The sequence below is a fragment of the Strix aluco genome, chromosome 14, assembly GCF_031877795.1.
Source record: "Strix aluco isolate bStrAlu1 chromosome 14, bStrAlu1.hap1, whole genome shotgun sequence".
Taxonomy (NCBI): Eukaryota; Metazoa; Chordata; class Aves; order Strigiformes; family Strigidae; genus Strix; species Strix aluco.
In genome coordinates, this window is record NC_133944.1 from 3,161,859 (window position 1) to 3,178,407 (window position 16,549).

General features: G+C 51.6%; 1 protein-coding gene across 1 annotated transcript; it reads left to right on the forward strand.

Moving 5' to 3' along the window:
* On the forward strand, window positions 1-8,885 carry IRF8 (interferon regulatory factor 8). Its single transcript, XM_074839636.1, has 9 exons — window positions 1-16; window positions 1,662-1,836; window positions 2,988-3,171; window positions 4,183-4,271; window positions 4,752-4,863; window positions 5,178-5,225; window positions 5,821-6,207; window positions 6,530-6,645; window positions 7,700-8,885. The coding sequence occupies exons 2-9, from the start codon at window positions 1,663-1,665 to the stop codon at window positions 7,874-7,876; spliced, it is 1,287 nt and encodes a 428-aa protein (XP_074695737.1). The 5' UTR covers window positions 1-16; window position 1,662; the 3' UTR covers window positions 7,877-8,885.
* The last annotated feature ends 7,664 nt before the right edge of the window (window positions 8,886-16,549 follow it).

The window sequence follows — 16,549 nt, forward strand, 5'->3', positions numbered from 1 at the left end:
GCGGCGTGGAGGGCAGGTACGGGCAGCACCGGGCTCGTGCTGCCTGCGGGGTGTTGGGGGGGGACTCTGGGGAGGTGCGACAAGCCCATCCCGGTCATGGGAGGTGCGAGGACTGAGCCTGCTGGATGCTGAGAGCGATGGGGTCACGGGGAGCACGGTGGGGTCGGGAGGGTGATAGGCTGTGGGGTGATGGTGCAGTGCTGCTTCTGCCAGGCAAGTTTTGTGGCTGCTTGTCCTTCCTGGCGTGGGGTCGGTGCACGGGTCCCGGTGTGGGAAGGACTCCTGAAGAGCTTGTCCAGTCTTCTGTGGAGGGGAAGTGGAGCTCTGGCCTCTGCCCATTATGGGAGAAAGCTTCCTAGAAAATAGTCTGATTTAGAAGAGAGTCCCCTTTCAGCAAGTGTTTCTGAGGCTCTTCATCCTGGCACAGTTCAGGTGCAAGGTGTTTGGTGTGGGAGCCTGCAGAGGGGCTGTTGTGTACCCCTGTCCCTCTGGGGATGAGCTGTGGCTCGTGCTTTGGGGCATCCAGCTCTGGAGGGGTAGCTGGGATCCAGAACTCTGCCCTCGGTGTTGTTTTGGCTGGTGGTTTGAGCTATCACCATCCCTAAAAATAGAGGTTGTGTTGTGGCTGGCCAGGGAGGTCTCTGTGTCCTACTGTGTAACAGTAGGACGATGGAGGAGGGACAGAAGTGGGTGGCACTGAGCTGGTATGAGTCCATGGCAAAGCAGGGACCACCAGGTCTCAGGCTGTGTTGGGAGCATCCTTGTCTTCTCCCCAAAACCTTCCCATGGGGCATTAAATAAAAAAAAAAAATGAGGGAGAGGCAGTTCTGTAAAATTTGGAGGAGGGCTGTGAGCCCAAAAGGCCTGGAGGGCTGATCCTGGGGCTGCTGGTTCCTTCTGCCAGGCCACCAACTCCTGAAGTCTCTGTGGGTCTTGCCATGGAGGTAACGGAGGGTGCTGGGAGGGTTGAGCCTGGCACTTTGGTTCCAGCTGGGTAGGAGAAGCTTCCTCACGGGTCCTTCATGAAGTCACCCAGCAGTTTTGGCTAAATATGACCCAAGGTCCCCAGCAAGGGTGGCTTGACTTCACCCTGCTCCATCCAGGCATCGGTCCTCTGTTTGAGAAGGTTGGTTGTGCACCCCTATGCCTCCCAAAATAGGCAGTGCCTGGCGAGAGGGGCTGCCATCAACTCTGGGGCAAACCCCAAGACCAGCTGGGGACAGCACTTGGCTCCTGTCTCCTACAGACACTGATGGGTGTCTGCCCTGGGGTGGCCAAGAGTCGCTTGCTCAGGTGACAGCACAACTGGGTCATTTAATCCCCATCCATCTGCTTCTTATATGACGTATCCCACAGCAAAAAAAAAAAAAGGAATAAGCTGAGCACCATCAGCCTGTTTCTGTGAGCCAAGCTTTGACAGAGCTGGAGGAAGGATTTGTAGTGACTCTTAGAAAATTACCTTGATTTTTTTATTACGAAAGAAGGGGGATTTTAATGTATAGAGCTTGACATGTAGGACCTGCACTGCTGAAAGCTGCAGGCAGTGCCACTACCAGCTGTGCGTGTGGCAAACCAGAGCATGGCGTGATCCCTTGGACCCCAATTGTGGTGGGACAGTGCTGGGGGGAGCTAACAGGGCTTGGGCCTCCCATTCCATCCAGGATGTGTGACCGCAACGGCGGGCGGCGGCTCCGGCAGTGGCTGATCGAGCAGATCGACAGTGAGCTGTACCCTGGGCTCATCTGGGAAAATGAGGAGAAAACCATGTTCCGCATCCCGTGGAAACACGCCGGGAAGCAGGACTACAACCAGGAGGTGGATGCTTCTATTTTCAAGGTAGGGACAGATGGTTAATGCCCCTTCTTGATAGTTTCTGGCCTCTGTGATGCTGTTTTTCCCCTTGCTGACAGTCCCACTGGTGGGAGATGTCCATGTTCTCTGAGGGTTTTGTATCTCTGACCCTTGCAGGAGATGCTTCACCCCACAATTGGTCTCCCAGGCTCTTTTGGGGGTGTTTGTTCCTTTTTGCCAAATGTTGGTACCAGTTTTAGGTTTGTTTTCAGCATGTTTGAATCCTGGTCTGACATGAGAAGAAGCTGGATGTGCTCCTTTTGACCTGCTCTAAACTTCTTATCAGCCTGTTCTTGATAAAAGGCTGGATTTACCAAAAAAACCCGAAAAGACTTTGCAGGAGGGAAGGAAGTTTTGGATTTCACTGAAAGAGGGGGGGGGGATTTCCAGTTTTGGGGAAAAACTGGAAAATTCCATCCCTAACTGAAAAGGTCAGGCTCTTCCCCAGGAATTCCCTTCCCTCTGCCTCCAATTTCAAATAATTGTACTGGTGAGCAAGTTCACTTTCAGGGCGGTGACAGCTGGTTTGGGAGCACTGAGTGATGAGGATGGCATTGAATTCAGCCATTGGGAAATATAAATCTATACAATAAATATGCATATTTAAAAATAATATATATTTTGCAGTCTCCCTTCAGTGGTAAAATGTACTCTCCCATCAAAAGCACAAATGATGTACTGCTCCTAAAAAGAAACTGGCTTTCATTTATTAGTCAGGAGCCAGAAAATGAAGTTTATTTTTTTTTTAATTGGGGTGTTACCAAGTCATTAGGAACACCAGTGCTTCAGCCGCTATTCCTCGTGTCCCCCGCAGCTCCTGGCACTGAAGAGATGAAGCCGTGTACTATGACTTTGACCCTCTGCGTTTTAAAACTTGGGTGCTGCAGCCCTTCCTGCACCTGGGTGCATCGCCGGGGCAGGTGGTGCTGCTCTGCAGCCCAACACCTGTCCCCACGTGCGGCAGCTCTGCACATGTCTGCAGTCTAGGAGCGAAACGGCGAATACACATGGGATGGTTGAGAGGGTGCGAGGGAGGCGAGGAGAGCAAGATGCAAAATGCTCTACCGCTGGGGTTGGGGGAGTTTACAGAGCTCACGTGGAAGATTATTTTTTTTGTCCTTGTTGCTTTGTTTTAGGCCTGGGCTGTTTTCAAAGGCAAGTTCAAAGAAGGTGACAAAGCGGAGCCAGCCACGTGGAAGACACGGCTGCGCTGTGCTTTGAACAAGAGCCCCGACTTTGAGGAGGTGACAGACAGGTCCCAGCTGGACATCTCCGAGCCCTACAAGGTCTACAGGATTGTACCAGAGGAGGAACAGAAATGTGAGTGCCCTGATAAGGGACTGACCCCCAGTGCAAGTCAGTCCTGCAGGTAACCACAGGCTTGTGCCACTGACCTACATTTGAGCGGAGCTTCCTGGCCAGACTCTGCTCTCTTGTGCTGTGATGCTTTGCAGAAGATGTCCCCTGTGTCACTGTGGTGGCAGGGAGGGGAGTAGGAAGAACAGGCTTTTTTTTTCTCTCCCCCCCCTCAAACAGCTGCTTAGGAAATATGGGATAACTGCAGCATCTTGTAAGCTTCCATCCTGTAAGGATGTTGTAGGGGTAAATCCAAAATCCTTCTCTGCTTGGAGCAGTACTTGAGCCCCAACCCCTTGTTGTCCCAAAGCCTGCCCTGGGTGGGTGGCAGGGAGCTGCAATAAATCCCTTCTCTGTTGCCAGCAGTGATTAGATTAGCAGTAGTTTCACAGAGCAGTTGCTGCTGCGATGTCCGGTGCGGTGCAGGTCGCGCTAAGTATATCTCTATTTGTGGTTAGGTGTGTGTGTGCTTTTTCCTTTTTTTTAAAGTAAACTTGTGAAAAAAAAATCTCGCTGTCAGGAAATCTGCCTTTAGCATCTCGGTCTCCTCCAGCCACGTTCACACAAGGGGCTCGCTGCTGCTATGCAAATGGCATTGCAGGTTCCCACCGGCAGCACGACTGCGCTCGGGGTGGCTGGTGGAAAAAGGAGAAGCAGCAGCCTCAGTCTCTGGGGTGCTCAGACAAAAAACCAAAACACCCTTCTCTTCTGCTCTGTCTCTGTTACCAGCCAGATTTTTGATTTGCCTTGCTGCTGGTCGCTGTGCACTGGGGTGATGGATTGCAAACTGGTTTTTGGTCCCAAAAAGCAGCTTTGGGTAGAGCAGGAGGGTGCTGTGAGCCCCACCAAGGGGCTGTGCTGTGGTTCTCTGTTTCATAACTTTCACCGGGCAAAGGGTTTCTAAAACCCAGTGGCGAGACGAGCCGTGGCTGGGGGAGGTGTGTGGCCTCACTGCATCCTGGCCTCTCCTTGCAGGCAAAGTGGGTGTTGCCAATGGAAGTGGCCTGAATGATGTCACGGAGATGGACTGCAGTTCCTCTGCAATCGATGACCTCATTAAAGAGGTAAGTCCTCACCGTGGCTGCAGGTCCCCTTGGCCAGAGGTGGACTGATGGTGTTGAGTTGCCTGAAAGTGTTGTCTTCCTAAAGTTCAATCTGCAAAGCTTTGGGGATCGGCCTGGTGAGCAGCGCTGGGTTTTGCAGCTCATTCCTGGGCGTCAGGGCGTGGTTGTGATGAACGGCTCCTGCTTTTGATTTGCATTCAGGCAGGCGAGACCTTTGCTGGGGGACAGAGGCTCTTTCGCAGCTTCATTCCCCTTCTTGGTGGTGTCACCTTGGGCTGCTTCTGCTCAGTAGCTCTTGAGGGTGTTGGAGTGTAAGGCCTGGGGAATGCCAAACTTAATCTTTCTAACAAAAAAAAATTCATTGGCATCCCATGGCGTTGCTGTTTGGACCCTCTCTGAGCACTGCAAGTGTCTCGGCGCAGGGCAGCAGCTGCCTGTGGCGTAGAACCTGCTCTGATCTTGGTGTCTGGTCTTGCACAGCCCCCCTGTGTAGACGATTATCTGGGCATCATCAAGAGAAGCCCCTCACCCCCCCAGGAGACCTGCAGAAACCCCCCAATACCTGACTGGTGGGTGCAGCAGCCCAGCCCTGGTAAGTAGCTGACTGTGTGGTGTTTGGGACTGAGATTTTTGTCTGGGGCAGAAGTGCATAATGGAAAACAGTTGTATTTAATCTTTCTTATTAAGAATGCTCAAAATACTAGTTATGAACACTGTGATTGGTACCAGGCACCCAACAGTGTGCACTGCACAAGATTAAATCCACCTGAGAGTATTTGCTGGCATCTCCTGTGTGGGAGCTGGGAAGCCTGATGTGCCTGAGAGAAAACTGGGGGCTGGTAGAGGGGGTATTGGGGTTTGGGAACTGGGCATGTAGGCTCAGCTTGGCTTTCTCTCTGCCCACAGCGTTGCCCCTGATGAACGGATACTCTGGCTATGAGCAGCATCATTCAGGTAAGGCAGCTCCTCTGCTTGGTTCTGGGCTGTGACCATCAAATGTCCCTCTGAGGCCTGGCCTCATGTGTGTGGTGGCAGAAGGCAGCTCTGATTCCCCTCCTTGCCTTGGGGGAGGCTTTGCTCTTGGTTTGGGAGGTCCCATGCCCTCCTGAGTACCCACAGGGTTTGCACACTGAGCAGGGACTCATCCTGCCTGTTGTCCTGTGGCCACAGCTGTGGCCTGGGGGGATGCCCTGGGGTGCTGGGACCTTTGGCATGGGGAGATCTGTCTGCAGCAAGGGAAGTGTGGAGCAAAGGCAGGAGGAAGGGCCTCAGTATCAGGAGCTCTTGCTTGCTGATCACAGAATCATCAAGGTTGGAAAAGACCTTGAAGATCATCCAGTCCAACCATTAAATCAGTGCTGATTAAATCAACCTGATCAGCACTGCTACCAGGCTGAGTGATGAAGATGTCTTCCAGCAAGTAGGTTTCCTCCATCAAGTGAGACTTGCTCTTGGGAAATTTTGCTGCTCTCATGGGGTTTGGGCATTTCAGTGAAGAGCAGGCAGGGTTTGTCTTCTGATGGGTGGTGTATGTGCCCATCCCCCCCAGGTTACTCCCAGATGGTGATCAGCTTCTACTACGGCGGGAGGCTGGTGGGTCACATCACCACCTCGTGCTCTGAGGGCTGCCGGATCTCGCTTGGCCAGCCCTCCAGCCATGGTGAGAAGCTCTACGCCCCAGATGCTCTGGAGCACGTGCGGTTCCCCTCAGCTGACGCCATCCAGAATGACCGCCAGAAGCAGATCACCAGGAAGCTCTTTGGGCACCTGGAGAGGGGTGTCCTGCTGCACAGCAACAAGCAGGGCATCTTCATCAAGAGGCTGTGCCAGGGCAGGGTCTTCTGGAGTGGGAACATCATGGTCTACAAGGACAGGCCCAACAAACTGGACCGGGATGAGGTGGTGAAGATATTTGACACCAACTTATTCTTCAGAGGTTTGTAGGAGCATTTCACTCTTTCTCTTCATCCACTTGGTGGGGTTGAAAGGGTGGAGCCCTTGGCCTTGGAGCACTTTGGAGTCATCACTGTCCCTCACTGATATATTACCCAAGTGCTCTGGATGAGTAAATGATGGTACTGGATGTGGGAAGGAATAACCAGGTGTCTTGTGTCACTAGAAAACTCCTCCTGGTTGGAGGCTTTGCACAACAAAGCTGGCTTCTCTTGAGCCCACAGCTGTCTGCCATGGCAGGGTGCTTGGTCTTGAAGCTGTGTAGCAAAGGCTGGCAGCCTCCAGCTGTGCCTCTCTCCTTGCAGAGCTGCAGCAGTTTTACAACAACCAGGGCCGCTTCCCAGACAGCAGAGTCATGCTGTGCTTCGGAGAGGAGTTCCCAGATGCGGTGCCCCTGCGGTGTAAGCTCATCCTCGTCCAGGTACGGAGAGCTGCCCTTTGGAGCTCTGCTGCTGAATTTTCCCCCTTGTCTGGACCATATTGCCCATTTATTTTCCCCCGCAAGTAGGGTTCTAGCTCCAACCCCTGGAGCCACAGACCATTTGGGTGCCTGAATTGGTGGGGTGGCAGGTGTGGCGTGAGGATTGGCTTATCTACAGTCTCCTGAGAGGTGCTTGGGCTGTTGCTTGTCAGACTGCTTAATCTGGGTAGATCATGTTTGCAAACAAAGCTCCCAAATGGCAAAAGCTTTTCTAAATCATGAGGAAATCTGTTTTCTTCCTGCTCCTGCCTCTTGGCACTGGGACTGCTGTCCTCCCCTGTGGGAAATGGGGCAATAAATCCCTGGAATGGTTAAGGGACAGCCTGGTGAATGGTGGCGAACAACTGTGGCGCACAGCAGCGGGGTTGGGAAACCTTCAGAAGGATGAAGGAGGGGATGGGATGAGAGGGGTGGTCCCTGTGGCTCTGGCCAGAAACTTCTCCCTGGAGAAGCTGAAGCAATTCTGGGATCTCAGAGCCCCTGGGGTGATGCATAGGGTGTTTCTGGAGCCTGCAGCCAGTGTGGGGCCCCCTTGGGCCAGCAGGGAATGGAATGGAGGGCACAGGGAGGGTGTTGCATCTACCCTTGAGAAGCAGAGACCCACCAAGTCCGTGAGGTCCTGGAGGGGTTTTTTACAAGTTCCGAGACTGGTCCTGTGCCTCTCTGCACAACTTTCTGAGCTGGTCACCTCTTCTTGCCTTGGGTGTCTGCACCAGAGGGTCACTGCAATTGCTGGGATGTCCCCCAGCCTGTCCTCATCCTTCTATAGCTTTGCTGGGAGAGGAGCTCTTGTGACTGCTCCTCTTCTCCTAGAGGTGCTTGTGCCAAGGTGGTTTGTGGAGTTGGACCTGGCCACCTGGGTCTGTTGAGCACAACCACTTTGCTGTATCTCTCCCACCCCATACCCCGCTGGTGGGGGCACATGGCAGCAGCAGGAGACACCCAAAGAGGTTCCTTTTCATTCAGTGTCCTCATGACTTTTTTTTTTGTGTAGGTAGAGCAGCTGAGTGTCAGGCAGGTGGTGGAGGAGGCTGGGAAGACCTGCAACAGCAGCCCCATGCTCCCCATAGCTGATGAGACACAGCACGACCAGGTGTACAGGATCTTCCAGGACATCTGTGGGACGCACCAGCGGCCACTCTTCAGAGAAAACCAACCGATTGCTGTCTGAGCCTCCTTCTCTGCAAACATAATGTGATGGGTTGGGTTGATCTAGACCCAGTTCAGTCCCATTAATGCCTAAATTCCCCTTTTGGCAAGTTGGTTCTTGTTCTTTGCTGTTTCCAGTCCAGAGTCTGTATAAACACAGCAGTAAAAATTGCCATGAGAAAGTAGGTTGGATGCTTAGTGTGTCCTGCAGACACTTTACTGATAAAAATGACTTTTGTACCCCTCAGGGTAGGTAGTTGGTGTACTGTTGTCTCTAATGGTGGGGGAGGAGGGAGTGTCTGAGCTGTGTGGGAAGGTTGGGGCTGGGAGTGTTTTGTGTTGCCTTTGTTAATGGCCAGTCAAGCAGAACTGAAAATCAACAGCTATAACGACCTGCCCCAGCAGTCTGCAACACAAACCTTGCTGAGGATAGTGATTTGGTAGCAGGTGACTCGTGGAAAAGCCTTAAAATGCTCAAATGTAGGAAATTCTTTCCAGAAACCAGTGGTTTTTTTTCCTAGAGTCCTGCTGATGGAGGTTAGGGTACGCCTTCCAAGGAGAACCTTCTCAAATTCCTCTTTATTTTTGCTCTGAGGTCTATATGTTTGTCTGTAATACCAAAGTATTTTGAAACTTGGAAACCAATGCAGAGATTATATATGTAAATGATGAATATAAGAATCTAGGAATCTTAATTTTTCCAAACCAGAGACAGAGTTTATATAAATATAATATCTTTAATTTTAAAGATTGCAGCATAGCATGAATAGGTTGGCTTCACCCTCCCAAACGCACATGTTGGTCTCTCCCAAGCGTGACCAGGCAGTGGCATCCATGTGTAAATCCTCATTAACATACTTTGTGTGTGCACCCCCGGGGAGCTGCTTGAGCATGGGGCTTGTGCCTTGCAGCCAACACAAACCAGGACTGCATCTGTGTGTGCTACTAAGCTGCCTATTTATTTTATGCCTGAGGTTTAATTTTTTTTGTAATTTTTTTATCTTCCTGCAATTAAAGTGCTATATTTTGTATTTCTCTTGCACTGGGGTTTTTGGTTGTGATGAGTGGGATGTTGTGTATCTGGTGGGAAGAGCCTGGTCTCTCCATCTTACTCCTGCCCCAGTGCTGGGCTCTGTGTTAAGCCCCTGCTGTTGCCTCCCTCCTGCTCTGTAACTGCCTGGTTTCATCTCTGGGGCAGGAGAGGAATGAGCCAAAATGCTGTAATGTGGTGGAGGGAGGAGAAGGGTATCGCTTGTAGGGCCTTCATTCCAGGGAGCATGAACCTGGGTGCCCTTAGCTCTCAGTCCTGGGCTGTGATGCCCCAAGGTCCTAGGATGGAGGGCAGTTATTTATGGGCCTGCTCAAAGGCATCCTCTGGTCCTTCCCCTATTATTGCTTGGTGGAGCCTTTCCCCACTGTCTTCTCCATCCACCTTTCTGATAGGGCTTCATCTAGTGAATGTGGGTGGTGTCTGGGGAGAATCAAGGGGAAAAAGGGAACATCTGCCTTGGTCAAACAAAGTCAATGTTGAGCAGGGAAGGCTGAGCATCTGCGCCCTCTCACCTGCCCGCACTTCAAGTGTGTTTGGGGCAGGGCTTCAGAGGTTCTGGAAGGTTGTGAAGACCGTGTTCTGTCACCTTCCCCCTGTGAAGGATCAACACCCCTGGCTCTTTCCCTGTAGCAGGCTCTGCCCTGTGCTCTGGGAGGGAAGCACCAGGCTTCATGGGGTGACCCTGATACCCAAGGTACGGGGGGATGTAGGCACTTGTGAAGAGGATGCATGGAGATCCAGGCAGCTGGAGGCTGAGTCTCCTGAGGAGATGGATGCAAAGCTGTCTTCCCTGCTTGGGTATCAAAGCAGATCAGCTCTTTTTTTGCTGATCTGCCTTTTTCTACTAATGATGGACACCTTCCCAAGCACAAGTGTGTGATCAGGGCATGGTTAAGCTGTGAGGATCCTGACCTAGGGTGAGTTGCCCACAGTTCACCTCTGCCAGGAGCTTGTTCTGTCTGCAGGATTGCTAGCTATTTTGTGGTGAGCAACTCAGCCTTCCCAGCGAAACCTCCCTAAAATAATTAAGTGTTCAGCTCTTGTGGGACTTGAAGCTGACACCCCTACATCCCTCCAGCATAAGAAGTTACAGCCTCTGTCCCAAAGAGCAGTGGACAACGCACAACTTCTAGCACCCAAAAAGTGCTCTGAGATGGGAGACCCAGCTGCAACTTTGTGGCTATACATGAGGATTGAGGGAGGCCCTACATCCCAAGCTATTTATGCTATGAGGACCCCACTCCATGGCTAAGTTGTTCTCCATGCCCCAGCCATATTGGTGGGATGCTCATAGTCTTGCCTGCACACTTGTGCACATCCCTTGTGGCATGTGGCTTTGGCGCTTGTGAGCGGAGATGGCTGCAGACCAAAATTTTTGAGGATGCACCGGGATCCTAAGTGCAGTGAAGTCCCCAACTCCTGTAAGCTCTTACGGGATGCTTGGTCATGGAGAGGGGGATTGTACCTTGCAGGTGCATGGGTAGCATTCACCCTCAGCCTCTCCCTGCTCCTTCTGAGGACCATCATGGTGTCTCCCTTGGGGTTTAATCCTGTTCCAGTCCTTGGTGCTCCCTCAGAGTGTGAGGAGACTCACCTTCCCGTGGGTGAGGTGCCTGGCAAGGGGAGCCATTGGGAGGGAGGTGGGAGCACGGCACCCGCTGTGGTCTGTGCTGGAACAACACGTGCCCACTTGTGAAACACATGATGGGCTGCAGGCTGGGACACCATAAACACCATTTGCGGTTTCCCCAGATGTCCTGGTGCAAGTCCTTCCTCAGAAACCACCATCTTGTGCTCGCCTGGAGCCACCTGCTACGTATTCAGGGCTCTTTCAATTTCCACCCCAAGACCGCAGAAGAGCAGTGGGGAGCAGAGGTACCTTTTGTTGGACCGGGCCGCACTGTTTATTTTTAGTGTTACCATTGTGTCTCAGAGCCCAAAGCTTGATTTGGGACTGTGCTGTGCCTTGCTCCGTAAAACCAGCAGCGCAGCGCTGTCCTGAATGGCTTCCAAGCCATGTCCATGAGGGAACAACTGGTGCATGTGGAGGGACTGGGAAGGAAACTGTGAAACAGGGTCTTCTGGCAGAGGTGGGATGCAAGGAGGATAATGTGGTGGGGTATGTGACTGAGGACAAGGGTCCACTTTTTGCTCAGGGCTCAGGTAGGACTTGCAGTTGGGTTTTTTGTCTAATGCCTGGCTCAAGCTGGACTTCCTGGCTCTGTCCCACCCCCAAAATCCAACATGAGAGATGCCTCTGAAGCTGATGCTCACTCACAGACAAAGGACCAGATGCTCTGGCAGACGGGACCAGGTTTCGAGGTAACTGTGCCAGATTGCACAAAGGGATGCTCTGGCCCAGACTCATGGTGGCCTTTGTAAAAGCTGGGCGGAATTTCTGCACATCTCATACTTTCCCCCCCAAACCTCTTGGCCAGGCAGGCAAGGCACTGCCATCTCTACCACCCCAGCTGGGGAGCTGGTGCTGGTGGTGTCCAGGAGTGCCCCGACCTGGAGGCAGTGCCTGCATCCCAGGTGCCCACCCCGGCATCTTGCCTGGCCCCTGGCAGCTCCAGTAAGCTGCTCAGTGCAGCTGCACTGAGTCTTAGTGGTTTTGGGTGACCGGGGACTCAAATACTTTCGTTGGTTTCTGTTCACTTGGGTTCTTCTCTATGGCCTCACTGAAGTGAAACCTTGGTGCCTTGTGTTGACTCTTCTTCGTCAATGGTTCATCTATTGGCAGACTCAAACAGTGGCCCATGTCTTCTTCAGCTGAGGGTCCTGTCCTCAAATCCTGGGGATGCAGTACCCACTGCATATAGCATCTGTGGCACAGGCTGCATCCACTCCACTGAATGATCCTCACTGGTGTAGCAGGATCATGGATAGCATGAATGAGAAGCTCAAAGACTGTTCTCCTCAAAATGCTTGCTGCTTGCCCAAATTTTCCCACACCTTCAGCATGTGTTTGAGTTGGAGCAGTAATGCCATCAAACTCCCACCTGATGCGGAAATATTTCCTTGCTTCTAGGGAAGGCCAACGCAGGTAACAGGTCCTGCTGCTCCTCTGGAGAGGGCTGCAATCCCTGCAGACATGGGAAGGTTCTTTCTGGGAGATATCCATGCTAAACTCCTGCCTTCAGGAGCAGGAGAGCAGAGTGAAGGTTTCACATGAGGAGAGAGGAGCTTGGTTTCCATGGAAGAAGACTGACCATTACTTGCAGGATATACATGGTTCTCCTCAAGTATGTCTGGGAGGAAGCAATGTGCTTATCCGATCCTCCTATCAGCCAGCAGAGAAGGGTGGACCAGGGCAGACAATGTGGGGGAATTTTCTATCAACCCCTTCTCTAAGGTCTTCCGACGTAAAGACATCTACTCCATGGTGTATACTCAAGTACTTTGATTTCCGGGTGCTGCAAAGGACTCGATAAACACTGCAGCCCCCACCTGATGTTTTGCTCACTGACTTGGGGTGTTATTTGGGTTCAAATCCAAGCTTAGTCCTGAGATTTGTCATGGCTGGAAGGCAGTTGTGCCGGTGGGAAGCATTTTCCTTGGGAGAAAATGAGCCTAGTTATATCCTGTAGCGCTATCAGTTTTGTTCTTTAATGTGGTTCAGTAGTGTCCCGTGATATGCCCTTCAACAAATACAAAGAGGACCACTGCATGTGGCTTCAGGAGCAGAATTCAGTGTCTATGAGGACAACTAGCTTCTACCCATCCCTCCTACACACTTGAAATACAGTGTGAGGAGTTACCTGGTGACCAGTCTCCTGCATGGAGAACAGGCTCGCTGGTCTGGGGAGAAGGAAGGTGAAGTTTGGTCCAGCTAAAACCCCTGAGATTTAGCCCAGCTCAGCCTGGAGAAAGAGGAAAAGCTCTGCAGGCATCTCCATCCAGCTCTGGAGGCCAATTGCTCTGTGCAGAGGGAAGACCACAATTCAATCGCAGGTCCCAGCTCACAGTTGAACTGCTCAGGAATACAACATAAACCAGCTACAGCTGCTTCCTCCAACCTGCTGCCCCTTGGCGTGGGCCCCCACCGGCCCCTACAGGCGTTAGAAAACAAACAGTCACTTTTTATTTCTAGACACCAGGGTTTCCAACTGGTTTGATTGCTCAATGCCCCATTTCAGCACAGCAGCCTGTCCACGACGAGCATCTCTGGGCTCTTCCTGCGAGTGTGTTGTAATATGGGAAGCACACTCCTTCGCATGGTCACCAGCAGCAGGACATCTCCTCCCTGCCTTCAGGAAGGCAGGAGAGATGCATGGGGGCTTGGACCTCCCTCTCCAAGGGGTTTGTACCCCCTTGGGTGGTATTATTGCCAAAGACACTTCAGTGATGGTGTAGGAAGTGATGGTGAAGGAAGTCTGACAGGACAATCCACCAAGAGTTGTCTTTGGTGGACCTCAAAGGACTTGCACCGTTGTGTGACTGCTCAGTGATCAAACTGGTGTTATGTGGCACTTCCAATTCACACTTGCTTCGGTTGGTCACCCTATGTGGCTGGTGGGACTTGGTTCAGGCATCAAACCACAGCTCTCATAAAATCAGACCTGTGCAGGCAATGGGAGGGGAGGGATGGTCCGAAGGCATCTCAGCTCTGGGCACCGCAGCTGCGTCAGGGCTGGCTGAGAAGAAGGGAGAGTAGGTGGTGGGAAGAGCTGAGAGTGAGGAGGCTGAAGTTGCAGAATCTGAGCCTGGGGAGCAGCCAATCTCCTGGTTTTCTCAAGCTAGACTTGGCTGCAGAAAGGTCTCATGCAGAGAAAAGAAGATCCCTAACTCCAGCAAGCACAACAGCCACTTATTTTTCTGAATCCATTTTTGACAGATGACCTCTTCCTCCTGCAAGTCTTTGCCGTAACACCAGATACAAGGTCATGAAAACAGGCTCCACCCAAGCCACAGTTGCAAAAATACACAGGGACGAGAAGAAATGCGGTGATACTTGTTTTGTTGTGTCAGTCTTTTGGGTTTATTATGAGATCAAGTCTGTGAAACCAAGGTCCAGACTGAAATCCCCTCCCTTCCCCACAAGTTTGCATGCACCTAGATGTTGTGTCCTGCTCTGAGCCTATTTTTAGTGCTTGCAAATAATGCAAACACCCTGATGTATTGAGGTGGCTGGAACCATAAAATACAGTTGGATAGTTTTTTGTGTGAGTCACAACCCACCCAGATACCAGGTAACCTGGGCCTTTGTTGCTCTTCAGAAGAGTAACATGGGAGAACTTCGACTCAGCCCTGAAACGCTCGTGAAAATGGGAAGAAACAAAGGGACATTTCAGGCTGTTGCATGAAGAGATCTTCATTACGTGGCAATTAAAAAAATACTCCAAGCTGGAGAAATGTTTCTTTTCCTTCTTTTTTCCTCCCAGTATGTGAGAGTAGCTGGGTGTTCAGAAGAGTTCCTCCAGTTCCCATTGAGAGTATAGTTCACATGGCTGATGTAAACCTTCATTACTTGTGCTGGATGTTTTACAGAGAATTGCAAATGCTAACATGATTTTGAGTTTTGGAGAAAGTAGGCTGCAGGTTTCAATAATATCAATCTCCAGTGTGCTATGGTTCCTGGTTCTTCTTCTGATTGGCTTCAAAGGGAATTTTGCCCCAGTTCATCTCCTGCATCTCCACTGCAATGAGCCAAAAGGAAAGATTCTGGAGAATGGTGCGTGGGTGTGGGAGCTGCTGCCATGAATCCTGCACTGCTTTCACATATGTACTGTTTTCTGCTGCAAGACTGGGTGCTGCTGAGCCCAACTGTGAGCTCAGCTGCCTTCAGGAAAAAAATAAAGTAGCCTGTATCTTGTAACTCGAGCCTGAGGGATTGCGGATGGCAGCGACAGTCTCCATTGCACTGTAGAGCAAAACGTGTGAACAGGACTTCTCCTGTTCGCCCTTGCCCACAAGCTGAGTGGACAGGGAGAGGTGTGTGGAGCAATTTCTATCACCCAGCTGGAGGGTGAGGTCAGTGATGTCCCTTAAACCACAGTCACCAGGCAGCCTCCAGCTGATCTGAACCTGGCACTTGGATCTGTCTGTGATTGGGGATTGCATCTACCTCTTAACTTGGTGTTGAGCTCCAGCCCAGAAACTGGAGTTGTAATTGAGTAATAACCTGTTTGCTGACCGAGGCCATAAAGGAAACACACACTTCCTTGACATCGGATGCCTTGGTGCACCGGAGCTAGGTCTCCACCCAGGCCACGCTGCAGAGGCCATGTCCAAAGGCCACCAAACATCACCTTGGTCTCTCCATGCCAGCAAAGTCACCTCCACTGGTTAATCCAAGGATGCCCTGGTCTCCTCCCACACCAAACAGCCCCATTCCATGTCTAACCTTGCACCTTAGGACAATGCCATGGAAATCCACCCTGGGACCTGAAACTTCTTGAGGCTCCCAGTGAGGTTCCTACCAAAATCAGCGTTTCCCCATTTTTTGCACAGTGATGGCAGAGCAGGTCCCCATCAGCCGGGTGCTGCAGCCCCCGGGGGAGGTGTGGGGTGGGGAGGCCGAGGTATGTGGAAGCAGCACGGTGGTTCGAAACAAGTGATTCCCTTGCCTGGATCTTTCTGTTCTGTATTTCTCTTGAGAAGTAACCACTTCTCCCCGAGATATATCTGTCTCATGGACGCGGCTGCAGGGTGCAGAAGGCAGTGCATCTGCAGGTTGGTCTTCTAGTGAGCACAGCTAGAAAATAGAGAGGGATCAGTCTAGGGAATGTTTTTACACCTCTGCCCCAGAAAAAATAGTCTGTTTTTATTTTGGAGGAGGGTCTGGATACTTCTTTTGTAAAAATCCTAAATATTTAGAACTTGCCAGTTTGCTTTGCTGCTTCTACCCAAGTTCCTGCTCTGTTTTTTTTTTTTTTTTCTGTTTGCTCCCAAATGCTCACCACCACTGCAACCTCCCATCCTTCCCCGGGGTGCTGCTGAGGTCTGGAGGAGACCTCCTCCCAAAGAGATGGTCAAAGCCTCGCAGCTCTGTCTTCTGGGGCAGTGAGTTTTCAGGTGGAGGAGGGAAGGGATGACTTGATTGCACTTTCAAGCAAGGAAGAAAAAGACAATTGAAAATGTTTTCTTGTGGTGTCACCAGCAAGGGCAATGAGAGCCTGGAGGAAGGAGTCTTGTGGTTGGGAAGCTGGGCTGTGGTGTTCACCACCAAGCAGGAGATCGAGAAGGTGGGGGAAAGTGAGGGATGAGGATGGATGGAGGGAAAGATTCGTTACTGATGCAGTGAAGGACAAGCTGGTGGAAAGAAGTCAACAGAGAAGGGTGAACATCTGTTGTACCAAAGCCTACCAAATATCCACCCAGCCCAGGTCCTACACCCAACATCAGTCAGTAGATGTCTGGGATAGGAAGGAGCAAGCCTGGCAGATAAATCCAAAACCCAGTGGCTGAGGGACAGCCTGGACCACAGGTTGTGCCTGCAATGTGGTGGGTCATAGCCCACCATGGGTGTCTTTAATGCCCTAAACTGACTCATGGCTGTGGTGGCCAGCCCCTATGAAGGGATGGCCAAGAGGTGGATGGACGGAGAGGAGAGGAGAGGAGAGGAGAGGAGAGGAGAGGAGAGGAGAGGAGAGGAGAGGAGAGGAGAGGAGAGGAGAGGAGAGGAGAGGAGAGGAGAGGAGA